The following is a 20878-nucleotide window of genomic DNA, read 5'->3' as shown; positions in this document are numbered from 1 at the left end:
GATAAATTTGGTAAAATTTTAGTTTGAGTTTGATATTAAAATAATGTTTGATGAGAGAAAAAAGTGTATTTTTTTGCAGCATCGTCCAAATAGTAAATTTTGAAAAATTTGAAATAAAAAAACATATGTCACACAAATTTTATTTCATTTTTTCACAAATTACATATAATAAGTACTAACATATATATATATATATAAATACATATTTATTTTTTTTTTAAAAAAAAGTTGTAAATGTCTATCCTAATTCATTATTGACAAAGAGTATTTAGGAAATGACGTTACACTAAGATGCTGTAAACTAAAAATAGAACGAAAAATGTTCTTTAGGGTTTTTATGACACGGGCGTGTCCCTCTAAATTTAGCAAATCTCGTCTATGCTATGATTCAGACTTCAGTTCATACGCGTCAGTAGTATTTTTTACCCAAAAAAAATAAAAAATAAAAAATTAAGGCTGTGTTTCTTTATTATTATTATTTTTAAAATTTTATTATTTGTATTTTGTAATTTTCAAAATATATACTTATGTTTAATAAAGCAATTTATTAAATATTATTTAAATATAAATTTTAATTAAAACAAAACTTTTAAAATGACTCGTGTTAACCAAACTTAAAAACCCTTCTAAAATAAAAAGGTAATATTATAAGACTGCCGGAGGCGCTATCGGCCGCAGATTTCTCCCCGCTGCAGCCACCGGAGGAGTTCGGCGACACCGGCATGTATGGCGCCGGATCTCAATGGGGACCACGCGCTCTCCGGTCTTCCTTTCCTCGCAGGTTGCTTGAATTTCCGCGCTTCAGGTTTTACGCCAGTTCACTTATCGCTGCTCTCTCTCTCTCTCTCTCATTTCATTTACGATGCAGGACATGCGCTTTTTGTTTAGTTTCGAAGATGAGAAGAGCGAACCTTGGTAGCTGGTGCTATGAAAAAGCATATAATGTTTCAGAAACATCCTGATAGATAAGGTAGGAATCATTTATTGCTTGAGCTCAAACAATGTATATAACAGGAACGGAAATTTTGATGAGTCTTCCGAGTCAGTTAATTTCCACTCCACTTATATCTTTATATGCTTGGAAGTATCAACGATTATGGTGACCAATTTCACCCATAGATTGTTGTTTTCTCTATCATTGATATGCTCTTTACTTTTCAAAGTTATAGCACTTGCAGATATGAGCTAATGTGATAAGGATTCTCACCCCTTGATATTATGATATTTACTAGGTATCATTTGGCTGTATGTTTCACCATATCAATGATCTTAAAATACATGATGCATTCTTTCTAGAACTTGTCCACAATTGCAGAAGAAATGCCAGTCTTGATCTGTTGTCACAAATTTTGGGACTGAAGAGTTTTCATATACTTATATATATATATATATGTAATGTGGCTCCACATGTAGCCTCATATACTCATGCTGTTACGATAATTGCGCTAATTTAATCATGTGGATGCTACTAATATATCGATTGGGATGGCAGAGGAATGGTTTGTTAGGTGTGGAAACAGAAGCTGCAATAAAGAAAAGACACTCTTCCTTTTTTGTTTTTTTGTATTTCAATTGTCTACCAGTTTTAGCTTCGGAGGAAGCAACGTAACGATTCTTCTGAAGCACATTGGAGTTGATGATTCTGTTAAAGAGTTGTCGCTTTTTCCATCAGTCTCTGCTCTTTCGTATAGACGTACTTGTGTTAGGATGTTATATCTCCTAATTTACTTAAAAAACTGTTCATTAGTGTATTTTAGATAAATCCTAAGTAGGCACAGCCAGGTGTTTGAATTTTGCAGCATGCAGAATCAATAAATGACACGACGTTGGGTACGCGTCGCGCATCTATACCCTGCATGTGAGCGATGATCCACGTGTCCCTGCATTTGATTCAATAAATAGGGGCATCGGTTTTGCCCTTTGCATTGCAGAGGGAGAGTAATTCTAAGAGATTCAACTTGTTTTATGGTTTTGTGTTTTATTGTTCATATGTGTAGCTTGATGGATTCCAAGTTTCATCCGGGCAGAATAGAGAATTCTTGGTTGATGTTGATCATGTTCGGGGGCGATGTTTACAGGTTCATAACCAATCTGATCCGAAATTTTCATGTGTTTTTTCACTATATCTTTATTTTTGTGGCTTCTGTGTTAGTTTCTAGGCTATGATTTGATTTGTTTCTCATTCTAATAATACTTAGATTTCTTGTTTTTCAGGGAGGGGCTGCCAGATCTTGACAATGGAGAACTTAAAACCTATTTTGTATCCGACAAATGGGACACAAACAAGAGATTAAAACTTCATGCCTGTACCAGGACAGCTTCCGAACAACTCTTGCCCACTCCGCCCGTAATGAAGATGAACATTGCAAAATTTAAGGGCGGGTGTTACTGTAAATTGTATTAAGAGGTAATTTAATTGAATCACCGGTGTTACTCTGCTTAAGCTTGGAATCATTAAAGAAACAAACATAAGTAGTTGAGAAGATCTACAACACTCTTGCCTCATATTTGGTCATCTTTTAATTGTTCTCTACTTTTGATTGTGTTGGTGAAGTTCTATCATTTAATTTTTAGTTTTCTATGGCAGGAAGCAGTACAGGCTGAGGATACCTTCTTCTCCAGGTCATAGGCATCTCGGTTGCGGGGTTGTCTATGTCGATCAAGAAGGGTGGCTGGCATGGTGTTTCGATGCCATCCATGGAGGTCAGTGCTCTCCAAGACCATGCTTGTCCGGGCAGATTTTTCGAGATCTTCCCATGATTCGGAGAGTTGGGGGTCGAGTAGTTTGGAGCATTTTTTGATGACATAATAGAACAAGAACACTACCACTAGTCCTATGAACTTTTAATAGTCAGTCATCAGGGATGGATTTGTATTGAAATACATTTTACACAATTTGATTTGGTTCTGAGATATTAGGTGATTCTTGTCATGATTTTATATTTAGCATCTATTTTCAACATTAATCTGTAATGACACATAAAAGAACAAAATCAAAACAGATCCAAATGTATTATATAACCAAATTCCATACATGGCTAAATCATGAATGATCAATCATGCTTGTATATGTATATATATGAAGATTTAACTTCTACATATGTTCCCAACACAATTTGGGAAGTTATTCCAAGACTTTAGTTTCCAATCAACTTTAAATAATCAAAGCATTGTAACGCAAATACCATTTTCGGTTCAATTTCGGATGCGCCGGATTCTGAGATAGCCAAACTTTCCGGAACCTGGGGATGATCCCTCGAAAACAACAGGTAGATAGCCTGTAGCATTCATGTATTTCTGCTGAATCTGCAACATTATTAACAATTGACATTAGCAGTTTAACAAACACAAACTATTAGCAAGAAATTCCTTAAGAGTTTCGATACCTGGAGAATTTGCTCGCTGCTTCGCAGACAATTCCTGCCAACAACACAAACTGTTCCGCCAGACCCTCCACCGGTTATCTTTGCTCCATACAAACTTCCTTCAGCGCACTTAGAAACTTTTCCGTGCTGCATTTCTTGCACTAGCTGAACAAGCCTGTCTGTCCCGTCCGAGCCAAGTCCACAAGCGCTGTAACTATAATGGCACTGGAGCAACAATTCATACATTGATTCAGTGGATAATAATTGCCTTGGATGCATTCTCCATGTAATTTCCATTTTGTACCGAGCAATTCAGCTTCGAATTGAGTGTACCTGATACATTAGCTCTCCGAGAGCAGTTAATTGGTCATCTGAAGTTACAGATGACAGAAGCGCTTTGAAGGCCTGCAATCGTATCAAACAAAGTGTAACCATTTCTTGCAGATTATTCTTTTGAGAGCATGCTTTGTTTTCATTACCTTCACCCGGAAATTTTCATAAACAGGATGTCGGGTTGCAGGTCTGACACCGTAACTTCTCTTCTTATCTATTATAGTGAATGGGTCATTATGATCTTCATATTTCTCCAAGAACGTCTCACCAAGCATAGTTTCAGGAAGCTGCTTGACATAAAGAGCTTCATATCTGATCAAGAAAACAACACATTTGTTGTAACAGGAATGAAAATATGAATGTACGAACTAAAACAGTAACTTGAAGACATGAATAGAAAGAGAAGCAGATCAAGTCACTGTAATGTGAGTGCATATTTGAAAAAAAATAAAAAATCGAGCTAAGAGAGGCTTGGTAGTTTCATGTTGGCCGGAAATATCAATTCAGTGTTTTTACCTGTGTGGTGACAAGTTGCACAAGTAGTCCAAGGAAGCCTCAGTTTCAAGCAGTTGCATTCCATCCTCTTCTCCGTCATCAGGTGTTGCCCCATTGGCAGGAGAGATAGATATCGATTCTGATGCAAAGGACTTTATGATTTTTTGACCCATGAAAGCTCCGATCCTCACAGATCCATAATCAGCTCCACCCACACTGCATAACAATCAATTGTTTTTCTGTAAGATTTTTTTATTTCTTCAGCCGTTAAAATAAATTCATGGAAGGAGGTGAGGTGCTAGTAGATATTTAGTATGAATATCATATATATAGCCTAATACCTGTGCCGAATTCCAGAATCAATTCCCCAAAATCTTATGTGATTTGGAATGTCCACCAGACCCAATACCTCAGCAGGCTGAAAAAGATAAGATGAAGTTCTCAAAGCAATTTCCTATGATTTCGCGATGAGGAATTCCAGTTGTCCAGATGAATTGTGATCAGCTACCTGGCAAACCATGGCAAGAAGCTTGTTGGCTTCACCACAAGCTGAAGTCATCTGATCCATCACACCACATGGAGCTCCTACTACATGATTCTCCACCTTCCTCCATGAAAGAAGATTCAGTGATCAAATATCTAGAAACTAAAGCACACGGTGAAAATAAATAAATGTTGTCCAGGGTGAATGGTCCTGGCATGCCATTCAGGGGAAGCTACCTTTTGACAGAGTAAGGCAAGGTTTCTGGGGTCTATGTTTAATCCTGAAAATAAAAAACATTGGCAGATGTAATTATTCTGTGTCACTGGTTAAACATAAAACAACAAAATTATGAGCAATTTTTTTTCATGAAAGTAAGCATGATGACAATTTCTGAAAAATGATTACCAACTCGAATAGAAGGTCCCTTGGGAACAATGATTGTATTACCATGGTTTAAATGCAAAACGTGAATTTATTATATATATATTGTCACAGAGGCAATGGAGCAAAAACACAGTACCGTGTGTAGCAGCAATAGCGGACATAGTAGCAACCTCCACAGATGCTGAAGAAGAAACCCCTTTGCCTTCTGGCACAGCAGAGGAAACCTGCATATTTAAGATTGGTATAAATAAAATACAGTTTGTTCATAAAACTAAAGTCATTGAGTCATATGAAGGAATAAAGACGAAAGGAAAAAATATCACAAAAAAGAACTGCTAGAATGAGTTTAACACCCGCATGAGACTCAGAAACAGGCCAATTATAAGTCATGTTCGGAACCACCAGAATTGAGTGGGAATAAGTGGCAGGTATAAGAAAAAATGTATATATGTATGCAAACAAACAAACACACAAAAGCTTGAGTAAATTAGGAGAACATACAAGGATACTGATACTATTCTCAAAGCGTACGCCAAGCTCTTTCATCAGTACAAGAATGGTTCCTGCAATGTATGCAGCCCACCTAGAAGAAAAACCTTGTCAGCGTACTAGGAGAGCATCTAAAGCACACAAAAGCATATACTGATGTTAATTGTAAACCTTTGGGATGGATCCCTGTCAAAGTAATTTCTCGCAGTTTCATATGATATTGGTTGATCTCCATCCATGAAATCTAGCAAATCCATGTCAAAAGTTGGTCCACGATTGCTTAATTCAGAACCATATGACACCTGAAAGATTAAGTTAAAGCAATAAATAGCCCCAGCGATAAAATGACAGTTCAAATTCTTCAGATATTGGTCATTCTATAAGGGGGCCTATAGTGGCACTTCTGTCAGGCTCTTTAACTTAGTTATGGGCCTCTGTTTTATATAACTTCAGCTTAAGTTCTGTATACGTACAATTTGCAGAACAGGAATCGGTCCTTGTCCTTTAGCAATCTGTCGAGCCTGGGCATGCTTCCATAGTCTCTGTTTACTTGGCTTTATCTTTTGTACAGCAACATGACAAGCTTCTCTTGTTGGCATCTGTAGATGATTTGTTGAAACACACTTAGACTAAATATCATAGGATGAAATGCAAAAAACCATCTGCTGAGAATCCAAGTTGCTTCGTCTTATTGAGTAATATTTCTCTCCCAATTTCCTTAAAATTTTGTAACAAAGAAATTTATGAATTGAGAAGTGGAAATAAACGTGTAGATTATCAGAGTGCAAATACCTGCAACACAAGGCTGCCAGAGTAGTCAGCAATTCCACCCATGACATCTAACCTTCCAGGTGCTCTAGCCACAAAAATGTCTTCCTACACGTACATATTCAGGACAAAGTTGCAGTCAGGTACAATGGCTTCCCCAAACACATGCACTCAATAACCTGTTCTTGCACTTGGAACATCAGATTAAGCTAGAAAATTGTAGCTTAATTGCAAGAAGCGGAATATACTTCAATGGCCAAGAAAAAGTAATCAGCTGGCATTAATTGAAGACACTTTGGATCACCATATTATTTAATTTAGACTTATGTTCTTGGAAGCAGAACACTGTATGTAGTGTGTAATTGGAACAATGATACTTCAGTTGTTTACTAAAGAAAACAACATATTTTAGGGTATATAAATTAGCTACAAAGTATCACTTAAAACATACTAGCTTGTTCAAAGTGCAAAATAATACAGTGTGCATCAAATTAAAGGGTATGTAAAGTTACCTCCCAATTGAATAGAGCAGCAGCAGCTTTTTGCTCCCTCATCTGGGGTTTTTCAGCATTCTTTTCAGATTCAGAAACAGCATCAAGCTTTGATAGGCTCTTTAAGAAATTCAAGGTATCAGAAAGGCCCGAAACATCTCCCTCAAGAATCTTAAATTCCTCAAAACCACTGGGGAAAACAAGAAGGAAATGGTCATTTGAGAAAGTATTCAGTATTTCTGCTGGTAATTACTAAAGACCATGGTGGAACTGGAACAATGGTTGAATTTCACTCACAAAGTTTTACGTAGACTATCTTCCTTGATTTCAGCAGCATGAGATCGTGGGCGGAGCCCTAGTTCATTCTCAGCATTTGCATACCACTCTGGGATGCTAAGATCCCTTCCTGGAGACCTTTGCAACTCATAGCCAAGAACAATAGCATCGCGCAATCTCCTAGACCCGCTAAGCTGGAATTCAAGATAATAAGAGGTAAAGAAGATTGATGAAAAAGTAACTAATCCCCCCCCCCCCCCCCCCCCCCCCCCCCCCTTGAAACAGATTCATCACTTTCACCTTATTAGAAGATAATTGCCCATACAATCTTAAGCATCTTCAACAATAAACTTAGCCTCACCTTATGAGATGCATGGCGTTTCCCTCTGGCTGTATCCTGCAAAATTTGAGCTGCTACCTGCAATTTCACAATAACTCGTTATGGATACAAAACCAAGAAATTGATATGTGCGCAAGGTACACTGATTTTATATCAAGCTCTCCAACAAAGAATCTGTGTTGTGCAGATAGAGTTGACATTATACCCAAAGATTAGAAATATCTATCTTCTTCTCTGAAAGGGAATCATGAAGTATGTTACTACAAGGCAAAACTCATTACCTCACCGCCATTTATACCCCCTTTGTAGCACGGTTTTAAACTGACTGCATGTTCCAGGTACAGTTTCCAGTGTCCAGTAAGTAAATCCCTTCTTATCATCTCAACACCACATTGATAAAACTGATCAAGAGCAGTGCTTTAGAAATAAGAATTTGGAAAGGGAGAAGTGCTGGATAATTTTAGTTAGTTATATTTGTATGATATATAACCTTTCTAAAGCACAACTCTACCTCAAGCATATTTCTTAAGAAAGGTTCTTCATTGAAGAAGTCCCTACGAACAAACACAAAGGGTATCTTGTATGCCAGAGCTTCACTGACAGTCCCATATCCAATTTTTCCTGAAATTAAGGAATATTGTTAGCTTCTGTAATGCTTCCCCTATACAACAAATTTAACCATGTACAAAAGCATATCACTAACCAAGCATACAGTCAGATGCAGCAATGGCATCCGGAGTGTATGCATCTTTCGGAAGCTTTATGAAATTTGGAGGCAGTGTGGCACTTTCAGAAGCACCACAAACCTGCGCCCAGAATAGATGGACGCATTTCAAAATTAATAAAGGTATGTCGTTATACAAAATCCTAGAATGCAGTGTGTAGCCTGAACCATACCAAGCAAATCCAGCCATCAGGCAGGTATTCTTCCTTCAAAGTCCAACCTGCAGGCTGCAAATAAGAGCAAGTTGGTGAAAATTTTTTACAAAGAAATTAGCTTCACATGCTGTTGTTTGCAAGAAAATACAAGTAAACAAAGGTAGAGAGACAAGTTTGAAGATATAATAGAAAAGTTCAATCAAGTGTCTTATCTACCTGTCCACCGAAATTGAGTATTACCAGCTTCACATCCTCTCCAAATCCAAGCTCTCTCCTAACCTGAATTTTTATAAGAAAATATACGAATGAGAAAGTGGGATATAGACATATGATAATAAGTAATTCTTCAATATCTCTTGTGTACCTCTTCACGAGACTTGTGCAATCTCCTTACCACTAAAGGCACATCAATTGCATCACGAAATGCAGGCACTGCACAAACATGAATGCCACAGAGATAAATCATTGCAAAGATGACAATCTCCAACTTTAATTTATAGTAAAGGGCAGAATGAATAATGATTAAGAACTAATATGTTTCGTTGTTACTTGGACAGTATCCTGGGAGGCGGATAAGGAATTCACAGTGTGAATAATCTTCAGCAATCTGCAACATCCAAATTTACTTTAGAATGAAGTGAATATCTATTGATGCATATAGTCATATACATTAAGTACAATATTGAAAACAAATAAGCATAAGTAAAAGAACACGACCTGCCAAACAATGGACCGGTGATGATGACCAGCAGCCATGACATATTCAGCATAAATGAAATCCCAGCTGCAAACATAATCCAAATGATCATTATCTTAAATGATGACTAGGAAATAGTTGAGATTAAGGAAATGTGCCTAAACAAGTGTACGTGAAAATGAGTAGATGAACCTGAAATTGGTGACACAAACTGAAGGAATACCAGCTTCAGCGGCTGCTCGACAAGCTACTGGCACAACATCTGACACCTACAAGCAAAACAGAGACTCCAGATTTACAGATACAAAACATGAGTGTGGACTTCCTTCGAGCACTTTGCAGCATTCAACAACAAATAAAATAGATTAACCGATGAACACATCATCTCATCATTGTGTTTGAAATCTACATTTGTACAATCATCCTCTGAAATTTGTGCCATAAAATCATCGACCATAAGATATAAATTGCTCCTTAATTCCAACATTCACGTATTCATATTAAGCAACTCTGAAAGGGGCAATTTTAAGTAGAAGTCATTTCTAATTTAAAATATCTTTACCACAAAGTCTGCCTTGATTGACTTCAGCCACTCGACTTCCGTTGCCAGAATTTCAGCTCGGGGCACCACAGCTGTCTCAGAGTACTAAAATCAATTCATGAAAGTTCGAACATTAATGGTAGATCAGTGAGAGTATGAACAAATCAAATTGGCTTGCAAATAAACATTGAGCCGTGCCTTTTCCAAAGAAGCAAGACGATCAACCGTCAAGGCGTCCGCTTGAACTGCTCCGCAATCCAAGAGAACCTTGCGAAGAAAAAGGCGAGGAGATTTTATTTCACCGGTGAAGACATAATCCGGCGCACCGGTGACCACGTGAACCTGGTGCCCGGCGAGAATCAGATGTCGAGCAACCTGATCAAACCAAAATTGAGGTGAAGTGAACACAATCCGGATTAGAGACAAAAACAAAAGGCAATCCTAGATAAGAATGAATCGTCAGAAGCGTGAATGAAGACTAACCTCAACAACTCGGGTAGCGTGCCCGAAGCCATGGCCAGTAACGTAATAGGCAAAAATCTTCACTGCGTCTTCGGCTACCATATCTGAACTCCCTCAAATGTTTCAGAGAATTGCGAAGGTACTGAAGTGAGTTCGCCACAATTCAAAATCCGAGGCTATGGGAGTGACAAATTGCGCAGGAGAGGTGCTCAATAAGTACACCATACGGCTCTGATGTCAGAGTGAGGTGGGAATTGCAGAAGCAGTTATCCGTAAGCGAAGCAAATTATGGCGGTTTCCTTTGCTACTTTTGAATTACCATATGTATGTGTATCTATCTATCTCTCTCTATATATATTCTGTATAGATTATAGAATTGTAAGTAAAAATTGACCACTTGCCTGATGACGGCGACGACGGAGGCGATGAATATAATTACTACTCACCCCTCTAAAGGGTAACTAATTAAGTTATGAAATGGATGATCTTGAAAATAAATGTATTGCTATTTTTTGGGAGAAATTTTCTAATAAGAACAAAATTATTGTTTGGGTGCGTTAATTTGAACATTTTTTTTTATATAAATATAAATTTATTTAATGTTAATATAATGACAAAGAAATTCAATCTCGAGAAAGTATAAAAATATTATAAATATTAATTTTTAAATTTTTTTTTATATTTCATTTTTATTTATTTATTTATTTACAAAAAGAAGACATTCTGTTTACTTACAAACTTTTAATGTACAGCAATAATATTTTGTGGCAAATTCGGGTGTCTTCACTATATTTTGGAAGAATGCATTATTTTTTTTATTTTTATTTTTTAGTAATATAAAAAGTAAATGCATTTTTAAATAAAATGTATATATATTATATTGTATAGGTATATATTATATTTTTTTAATAACCTTCTAAAATGTATTCAATTTTTTATTTTTGTTTGTCTCTTGAAAATATTTTTATTCTTTAAAAAATTTTAAAATATTAATTTGAAAATTTTTTGATATTATTAGGTAGAATTTGGGAAACTTCAGTGTATTTCGGATTTAGGTAGCTGATTCGATTAACTGTACTAAAATATTTGATAAAATAACTGTTATATTAGCTGTTTATACTTAAAATAACAATCGAGAATATTTTTATTTTATTTTTTTCTAATATATTGAATTGTATTCTTTTGAGTTTAGAATGTTTGGAAAATTGTAAAAGTGTTATTTATTTTTATTATAGTTAGATTTAAAAATAATATATTTTTATTGAAAAATATAAATAGTTTTTTCTATTAAAAATAATGTAAAATATAAAATAATAAATTTTCGGTGTATATATTTATTTAATTTATATAATTTATTTTTAATATAAAATTTATATATACATCATTTTAATATAAAAAATAAATTATTAATATTTATATTTTCTATTAATTTTAAATTTATATATTTTATAATTAAAATAATTTTTATAGATAAATTAATTATTTTAAATTTATAAAAGTAAAACTATAATATAATAGTATTACGAAGTCGGGCGGAAAAAAAGAAGAAAAAGAGAAAATATGCACTCAGGTTGGTTGGTCCGTAGTCGGTTGATCCGGTCGGTTGGTTAGCAGTCGGACAGGCAGATCGAAAGGTCCGTGGTCGGACAGACAAGTCGGTTGGTCCGCGGTTGGTTGGTTTGTAGTCGGATAAGCAGGTCGGATTAGTCTGCAGTCATATAAGCAGGTCGGATGGTCCGCAGTCAGATAAGCAGGTCGGATGGTCCGCAGCCTGTTGAGTCGGACGACACGGAGGTCGAGCGAAGAAGGAGATCGGCTGATACGGAAGTCGGACGAAGAAGAATGAGACGGATGATACGAGGTCGGACAAGAGACCATCGAGATGGTGGTCGCTTGATGGGGCGGCCAAGGAGTTGTTTGGTCTGGAGATCAATTAGTCTCTGGAATGGTCGGTGGGGCAATCGTTGGGTTACGCGTTTGGGCGCTCGCTCGGACTAGTTGAGTTCTGGAACTGGTGGGACTAAAGACACGTGTCAATAAAGGAGGAATGGCGGTTGCATTCAATCGACATCAAATTCAAGAGAATTGCCTTTCGGGATTCAAGAATATTTAAGAATTTTTTTTTATGTATCGAGATTTCTAATCTCAAGCACTAATTATATCAAATTCGAAGATAACTTTTATTGTTGAAAAAATACATCAACAAATAAAATATTCTAATATAATTAATAAATAATCAAAATATATTTATTTGTGTAAAATTTATAATAAATTTTTTTATTACAAATAAGAAATTTGAAAAGACTTTAAAAAAGCTAGATAAATTAGTTGTTTTGAGTTCAAAAAATTATTCTATAAAACTAATTTACCAAACACAATTAACAATTTGACTCTAGAAGTTATTCAAAAAATCTCTTTACCAAAGAGCCTCTTAATTTATAAACTATCAGGCAACGAACTTGCATTTTTGAATAATAATGACGGATTTCAACATTATATATATAAGAAAAAAAAAATGTGTATATATATAATACACGACATGACATTTTTCTGCTTTAGTATTAGATACATTGTACGTACATTGTCATCATACATATCATCGCTCGCTCACTCACCGCCGACTTCGTGTATATACACACATATATATATATAGCTTAATTAAGTAATTAATTAAGGGTGATAAGCACATACAAATTCAGCCTCGAGTGAGTAAACCAGTGGCACACATGACACAAGTGTGATGAAATTGAAGTAATTCGTCCGTGATCACATCAAACTGGATTCACAAAGTAACCTCCTAAGGAAAATAGATGATAGAATAGACAAAGACGAATTGAAGGTGCGCGTAAGCAAAGACAACTGATGTTGAGTGAAGGAATCTCCGGTACGGAGACCGGAGCAGGAGCGATTCTAATAACCTCGTGAGAAACGTGCACAGTTCAGTGAGACGAAGCGTACGGAAGATCGATTGACGGTGGATGCAGCGGCGGAAGAGTGCTCTCTGCGTAGAGGAAATCGTAACCGGAAAAGGATGAAGACGGCGGTGAGGCTAGGGCAAAGTGATAGTGAGGATGGTAAGATGTATACGTGTATATTTATATAGGTATATGGGCCAGAAGGCCCAGGACCTTAGAGACGTGAATGGGCGGAGCCCAAATAGTGTAAACTATATCATATGGAGTTTGTCATTTATGGTTTTGACGGGCACCATAGCAAACCCCAAAGGACGTCCGCCTGAAATCAATCATCCAATTGAGACCAATTAGCTAGTGCGTTTGTCTGGGGATTGCATTTTAAATCCATTATTCTATTTTTTTTTTTTAAAATATAAAATTAAATATTTATTTTTTATTTTATACTAAAAATCAATTTTTATGTTCAAAACATCACATAAACACCTATTTATATCACATTATACAATTATTCAAATTCAAACTCAAAATCCAAAGCCCCGAACAAACACACCCTCAAGATTCCATTTTATATATATATATATATAGATCTGAGTTTTTAGAGAGAGGTTGCAAGAAATTTAGGGTATGTTTCTTTAGATAAATTTGAAAAAAATATAATTTGAATTTGATACTTAAAATAATGTATGATTGTTATGTTTTATAAGAGAAAAAAAATATATTTATTTTTTTTTGGACAACGCACCATCCAAATAGTAAAAAATTAGAGTTTTGGACAAAAGAAACGTACAATTAAATAAGGTACGTACTTACCACCACCACCGCCACTGGTAATTGATTTCATCGTCAGCTGCAGGAGGCGGAAGCACGGCGTCAAGTACTTCGATCAGTTCAAGTTGAAGATTATCGTCCCTGATCTGAATGGCAACGTGCTTGCCCATGAGATTAAGGAAGTCGCCATGCTCCAACACCAGCGGAGGCGGCGGCGCCACCACCGCGACGTCGTCGTCGTCAACGGTGAAGGCGAACTGCTGGCCCTTCTTCTCCCGCAGCCACTCGTCGAGGAAGAAGGTGGAGGCGACGTCTGCACAGCGACCGGGTTGGATCCGACAGCTGAGGTTGCCGTAGTACCAGAGGTTCCTTCTCACGTCCTTCACGTACCGGCACCGGAGTCGCACACTCGCTCCGCAAATTAATCTGTTCTCAAACCTCGCCACTGATGTTTTAGAACTCATCTTATCGATCGATGATCGATCAGATCTGTCTGTATCTATCTATTAATACTTAAATTAATTACTTACACCTCAATCGATCAAGTTAGTTAATCTTATTCACTTCACTGACGAATCACTTTTGTAGAGGAGGAGGAGAAGAAAAGAGAATTCCAACTGCTTCGTTTGCATGATCGATATGTCGAATTAATTGATTGTAATAACAATAAAACTTACTCCAGGAATTGATGGTCTTTATATTATCGATGGAATGAAAATACAGATACGAACATATAGACAATTTGGATAAATACATATATAGATAAGATTATTGCAAGCAAATCATACATACGAACATATCATATCTATATTTTGACTGATATTGTTTGAATTTAAATAACAGTATAGTATAAGCCACTTTATAATTTTCAAAAGAGATCCGACGTGGATTGTTGTCAGCTCAAAGAATGCACCATGAATTCAACTGCCAAAAGTCTTTAATTTATTCTCTATTAATTAAGTTAATTAACCATTTACAGTTAGCCTGCGAGTTAATGTTGCGTGTATAATACAATACAGTATAGTAATAGTTGAAATTAAACTCCACCAATAATTTATTTATTTACGTAGGAGTAGAGTATGACACTTACTCCATCACGGGTGTGTTTGTTTGGAGGTTTGAATTTTGACCTGGGATTTCAATAATAAAAATTTTGAATTTGAATAGTTTTATGATGTGATATAAATAGATGTTGATGCTATGTTTTGAATGTAAAATTGATTTTTAGTATAATATATAAAAAAAAAAATAAGTATTTAATTTGATATTTAAAAAAAAAAAAAAGAATAGTGAAAATTTAATCCAATCTCCCAAACAAACAAACCCTTTAAGTGGAAAGCCTTTAAATAGTTTATTCACAAATAAGCACTTTTTAAAAATAAAAAAGTCACGCCATAGAAATCACACTAATTTTTATTATTTATTAATTCCACTGTATTACAAATATATTATAATCATTAAGTAAATATTTTAAAATAACTACAAAATGACTATTTCATTGCTGCTACTCCTCTGGAGCGAAGAAGAACGATGATTCATGATTTATTTATTTACATTTAAGTTTTTCCTTTTCTTTTTTTTACCACTTACTTTCTTAATTTTTTTTATTAAAAATATTATCTCAATATCTAATTTTTTTATTTAAAAATCATTTCATTTCAAACATAAAAAAAAAAAAAAAAAAAAACACCCTCAGTTGTCTAGTAACAGTGATGAAGGCAAGATTAGTACTAGATGGATGAATTGCTTTTCAAATAAATAAATGTTGGCTATTGTATGCATTTGTAGGAAATTTATAGGATTATAATAATAATTTAACTATACATATATGATTATTTATTGACCTATAATTAATCTATTTAAAATGAAAGAAAACACCTTATTTGTTCATCTTACAATTTTCTTTCTACTAATATGATTTTCTGTTTTGTACAAATTCAAATTCACGTTAAAAAATTAGGAATACTTACATTTTGTAAATTAGGATTGCACAGACAATATTATGTTAATTGGATCAATCCTAATCTTTTTTCATAAATATTATAAAAGGTACAATATATAAACCTACACCATATCTACTCAGAAAAACTCAATATGAAATATTATTTTTTTTCTTTAAAATATCAAATTACAATCTCGAGAAGTTCGGTAATAAATGACTTGTCAGGTGAATTTGTCATTTATTTGATCTTTTCTAGATAAATTTAATTTTTTTTTAGATTTTCGAGTTTGTTTCATATAAGGCTTCTTCGGATTATCGGATGATATGAAACTAAATCAGATTAACCTGAATGTGATCGAAAAAAATTCGTGTCGTGTTCGAATATGAAGTTTCGGATCAAAATTCAAGTTTGGGCCATGTTCAGATTGCCATAGTTTTTGTTACACTTCAACCGGACGCGAACACAACGCCCCTAGCACCGGTAATATGACTTGTCTTATTGGACATAAATGGTGTGTTTGTTTGAAGGATTTTGAAGGATTTCTACTATTCATCCAATTTTTTCCCCCCAAAAATATCAAATCAAACACCTATTTTTCATTTTTTATATTATACTAAAAATCAATTTTACATTCAAAACATCACATCAAACCCTATTTATATCACATCATACAACTATTCAAATTCAAAATTTTTACTATTCAAATCCCAATCCAAAATCCAAACCCCCAAACAAACACACCCAAAAAGTATTAAATTCGACAGAAAAATTTACCCACAAAATATACGAAGAACAGCGGCGGCCGATTCCTTATTTTCCTTTAAAAAAAAAAAAAAAAATAGAAAACCACAACATCGAGAACTTCCAAAATTACTAACCAACCAAACATCCCATACGACTGAGTAATTATAAATAAATTAACATAGAATTAGAATTCGACCACGTCACTTAGCACGCAGCACACAAATACATGGATATATATATATATATATATACACGCATAAACGAATTAATGAACCAATGAGATGATGATGAGAATACGATCTGGAGGAAGAATAACGGAAGAAAAGAGTAGTAGTGGCGAAGAGGAGATACAGAAGGATCTGGAAGAGCAGATCGAGAAGAAAGAAGACCAGATTCTGAAAATGGAGACCGCCGTATTCCAGCTTGCCAATTACAACTTCGTATTCCAGAGCGTCCTTCTCGCCGCCGCCATCCACGCCGGAGACGGCCGCCTCAACTGCCGCCACATTTGGGTGCCGTTGTCGGCGTCCTTCATCGGCGCTCTCCTCAATATCTGCACCCTCTTATCAATATCGTACAAGTACATGGAGTCCCTGGACCAACTGGACCAAAAAGTGCAGAATTTGTACAGGCATTTGTTCGGGAGGGTTAATGAGGAACTGTGGAGAAGACATTGGAGGAAAAAGTTGTGGCGGCGCGCCATGCTGGCTGGATCTATGCTCCTGGTCTTTGCTTTTACTCTCGTCGTTCTCCTTGGCATATATTCCATTCTGTGTTGATCAATTATATATACATATATATTATTGCATCATTATGTCGATCCGTATTTGAAATTGTTGGGACTCCCATTTGCGGATATATAACTAATGACTTAGTTTTCCTAATAATTCGAGCTTTTAGATGAGACGGTCATTAGCATCCAATATGGTACCAGAGCCTAGATTAGGTCTCGAGTTTGAGTCACATCGTCCCTTGCAAGTCTCGCATACCTCCATTTGCACCTTATAACAAAGTATTCATTTCTTTTTTTTTTTTTCTTTTTCAGTAATTGTAGTATTTACAAATACCCTTACAACTTACAATATATTACACAAATGTCAGTATCTTTATATCACACATACTAATAAGGTTATTTTAGTTATTTCTACTTTATTCCTATTATATCTCAATATAATACTAATAAATATTTACTTATGGGACGGAGGGAGTACACAATAAATCATACTTCAACTCAAAATGTTCTTTTTACCATTTTATCTCCTTCTTACTTCAAAGTATCTTGTTCTTATTCTAGTAAAGTAAATATATACTAACACTAAAATATCTTTAATTTTTACCTAAATTACAAATATACCATTACACATACAATTATTTTTTTTTACGTCAAATCAAAAAAAAATATTAAAATCTTTTACATAATTCCACTCACTAATAAAATATTAATATAATTTTTTAATTTACTATAGAACTTCAAAATACACTTTAAACCGGGAAGTATATAGAAATCTCTCAGCAAGCAAGTTTGGATTAAGCATGGTAAAGTAGAGGTTATGGCGAGGCAAATCTTGTAGATTTTATGTGTTCTATTTTACAGTCTCTCGCTAATCTATCCATTTGGTTTTTACAGGTTAATCTTTAAATATTAATTATTATATCAAAACATAGTACAAATTAAAGAAAAATGATAAAAATATTTCTATTGATGTCTTATAATACTAATGTAACGATATTTATACAAAAAATTATACAAATATAATGATATTTTTAATTTTAAAAACAATTACGTCAAATACAAATGAATAGATTAGCTGAAGTAATATTATTGTACAAAAATCCATTGTGAAATATGTAGGGCAGGAGATTTGTGAAAGTTTGAAAGTATCACTAAAATATATACGACAGGGTTTTTTAATTACTTTTTATTTATTTATTTATTTTTATTGTATATGCTCTTAGATAGAGATTTTTTAGATTGTTATTTCCTAATCAATTATATAAATATAATTCTAATTCAAAATCATCCTAAATCCGAGAGAGTGGCGTAGAAGACGAGCACCGTAAAGGAAAACAGCGAAGAACTCACAGCACCTACGTACGCATACCGCCGCCGCCGGACCGCCGCCAACGGCTTAATCAAAGCATCCCCTCCGCCGCCCCCGCCGCTGCCGCCGCGCTGGATCCAGCGCATTTTCCGGTACAAATTTTGCAGCTCCACGAACGTCACGTCCTGCTGCTCTCTGATTCTCAAACAATCGCGAACCGTGACGGTGAAAGCCAACCAGAACGCAACAGAAACCAGTCCGGAGAGGCCGCCGGAGATCCACCGCCTCGCCGCCGCCGACGGAAGCGCCGCCTGAACATACATAAGGCCTTGGAAGACGACGTAGGCGCCGATCAGCTGACACGATTTGGACTCCAACACCAGGACCTTGTCGTCCAGATCTTTTATCAGCGACGTCTGCTCCTTGTAGCTCTCATTCATTATCTCCATTGACGACGGCGCCTCCGACTCCATTGCTATCGTTTTCAATTTAGAGTGTTCGGAGCTTCTGCAACTTTTATCAATTTACACATAATGGCTTATAATTAAAATTTATAGAAATTAGAATTGGCAAAAAGAAAACTATTAAGATTACACCCTAAAACAAGTAGAGCTTCGAAGAATCTAAGAAGAAATTTTCCCATGATTAGCTTGATCATTAATTTGAATTAACGAAGACAAAAATTTATAGGCAGGAATTTCATTTTTAACAATAATATTGGAAACTTCCGGGAAGTTTCCGACGATTTGTTAAATATGAATAATAAAATGGCGCCATGACTAGATAAGATGGGCGACTTTGAAGTGTTACATATCAATTTAATTTAATATGGACGTATTGATTACGTGTGTTTGTTATTTTATTTTTGTGTTCTTTATTTTTATTAAAAAATAATAAATCTGTGTTTTTTCTATGGCTTGAAAATTTGACTTTTTAATAATAAAATTTTAAGATGCGAGAATTATTTGCTATGTTATAAATATAAAAAATATAGATTCATTTTTGATGTAAAATTAGTTTTTAATTTGATATTATAGAAATATTTTTTTAAATATACAAAATAAATATTTAATATGATATTATTAAGTGGAAAAAATATTTATAGGTGACATCAGTGTTACTGATTTTCATATGTATTTGTAGGGATAATGAATAAAATTATATACCCCAAAGCGTTGACAAATTAATGCTTAAAATACTTTATAATTAGGGATACGTGATGTTATCAATAGAAATATATTATTATAAATTATTTTGAAAAATAACAAAATAAATATTTTAATAAGACTTTTATAGTTTTCATTAACTAATATTTTTTTAAAAAACACTAAAAAAATACAACCGTGTTAAGGGTTTGTTTGCTTGCTTGCTTGTGTTCTATACTTACTTTTTTTTTTTGGATATATATTTTAGATTATTTTAAATTATTATATAAAATATATTTGACGAGATGTTTAATGTCAAAAAATAATAATAATTAATTGTATCTTAGCATGTAGATTTAACAGTCTTTACTGGAGTAATATTTTGTTTGCCCAACTTGATCAATTTGTATATGTATTATGATAATTATTTACACTTTTGGGTTTGTTCTCTTTAATTACCTAACTATTTTTTTATTTTTATTTTTATTTTTTTATCATGCAATATCATAATAATTTTTCTTAAAAAACCATCAACTACCCATTTCACCTCAAAAACAATAAAAATCAAAATATAGGAAATAAACACCAACAAAGCATGTCCTATAGGGTATATTTGTAGGTTTTAAATCCAACTTTTACTTTATAAATATATATATATATATATGTAAAAAAAAGATGAAATCAAATCAAATTAAGTATCATTTTAAAATTTTTTATATTATATTAAAATTTATTTTTATATTTAAAATATCAAATACAATTAACATAAGGGTAGTGTTTTTAAAAGTATTTTAGGATTATTTTTTTCTTAATAATTGTTTCCCTTGCCACGAAAATTAATATTTCAAAAAGATTTTGGGTGTGTTTCTTTTTATCTGGTTTAGCTAAAATTCATGTACAATTATGTGCATAGTAGTTTTGGACGCCAAACTCAAGCTAGGAAACTGTCTATGTGGTGGCAGGGTGTAGGCTTCTCCGATTATAATTTTCTTTTAATTATTATTTATGAGGAAATTTGCATGATCGTGCAAAAATGTAACAAATTAATTATTATAAGTTGTCTGTTGTATGTTGTATGTTGGTAGGAGTTCATTACATATTTATATTATAGAAAAAAATCAAAACAGGTCCCAATATAGCTAACAATAATGAATTTTGATTCCATAATAAAAAATCATTAATTTAAATCTCATTATAAATAATAATGAATTTTCGATTGCCCTTCACAATCATCAGTTCCGCTACCGCCGGAGTACAACCTTTACGATTAGGAATTAGGACTAGAGCTACGGCAAAGTCAAGTCAGATAATCAACAG

General features: G+C 34.2%; 2 protein-coding genes and 1 long non-coding RNA gene across 5 annotated transcripts; 1 reads left to right on the top strand and 2 right to left on the bottom strand.

The window, feature by feature from the left end:
• Nucleotides 1–532: 532 nt before the first annotated feature.
• LOC127265644 (uncharacterized) lies at nt 533–2960 on the top strand. 2 transcript variants are annotated; one of them, XR_007842004.1, is made up of 6 exons: nt 533–781; nt 869–970; nt 1493–1858; nt 1998–2078; nt 2215–2407; nt 2588–2904. It is a non-coding gene; the product is annotated as an uncharacterized LOC127265644 (long non-coding RNA). The 2 variants fall into 2 exon arrangements; XR_007842003.1 differs by lacking the exon at nt 1493–1858 and having other exon boundaries at nt 583–781; nt 2588–2960.
• Nucleotides 812–10325, bottom strand: LOC127265643 (L-arabinokinase-like). Of its 2 annotated transcripts, XM_051295543.1 has the most exons (29): nt 10026–10325; nt 9741–9917; nt 9564–9647; nt 9194–9270; nt 9022–9088; nt 8854–8911; nt 8669–8736; nt 8521–8583; nt 8323–8376; nt 8129–8231; nt 7937–8046; nt 7707–7826; nt 7447–7503; nt 7107–7279; nt 6831–6999; nt 6343–6426; nt 6024–6149; nt 5722–5852; nt 5563–5644; nt 5198–5285; nt 4914–4957; nt 4702–4797; nt 4535–4611; nt 4215–4409; nt 3845–4010; nt 3699–3770; nt 3387–3590; nt 3186–3306; nt 812–925 (listed from the first exon to the last, which is right to left on the bottom strand). In XM_051295543.1, the coding sequence occupies exons 1-28, from the start codon at nt 10104–10106 to the stop codon at nt 3196–3198; spliced, it is 2937 nt and encodes a 978-aa protein (XP_051151500.1). In that variant the 5' UTR covers nt 10107–10325; the 3' UTR covers nt 812–925; nt 3186–3195. The 2 variants fall into 2 exon arrangements, with proteins under 2 accessions (XP_051151500.1, XP_051151499.1); XM_051295542.1 differs by lacking the exon at nt 812–925 and having other exon boundaries at nt 2990–3306.
• Nucleotides 10326–12489: 2164 nt separating this feature from the next.
• On the bottom strand, nt 12490–14354 carry LOC127265691 (uncharacterized). The gene is made up of 2 exons (XM_051295630.1): nt 13730–14354; nt 12490–13238 (listed from the first exon to the last, which is right to left on the bottom strand). The coding sequence occupies exons 1-2, from the start codon at nt 14149–14151 to the stop codon at nt 13190–13192; spliced, it is 471 nt and encodes a 156-aa protein (XP_051151587.1). The 5' UTR covers nt 14152–14354; the 3' UTR covers nt 12490–13189.
• Nucleotides 14355–20878: the final 6524 nt, after the last annotated feature.

This window comes from Andrographis paniculata, unplaced genomic scaffold, assembly GCF_009805555.1.
Source record: "Andrographis paniculata isolate CXL003 unplaced genomic scaffold, ASM980555v1 Contig73END, whole genome shotgun sequence".
Classification (NCBI taxonomy): domain Eukaryota; kingdom Viridiplantae; phylum Streptophyta; class Magnoliopsida; order Lamiales; family Acanthaceae; genus Andrographis; species Andrographis paniculata.
The sequence above is the reverse complement of the archived record's forward strand: the minus strand, read 5'-3'. Positions and strand labels throughout refer to the sequence as shown.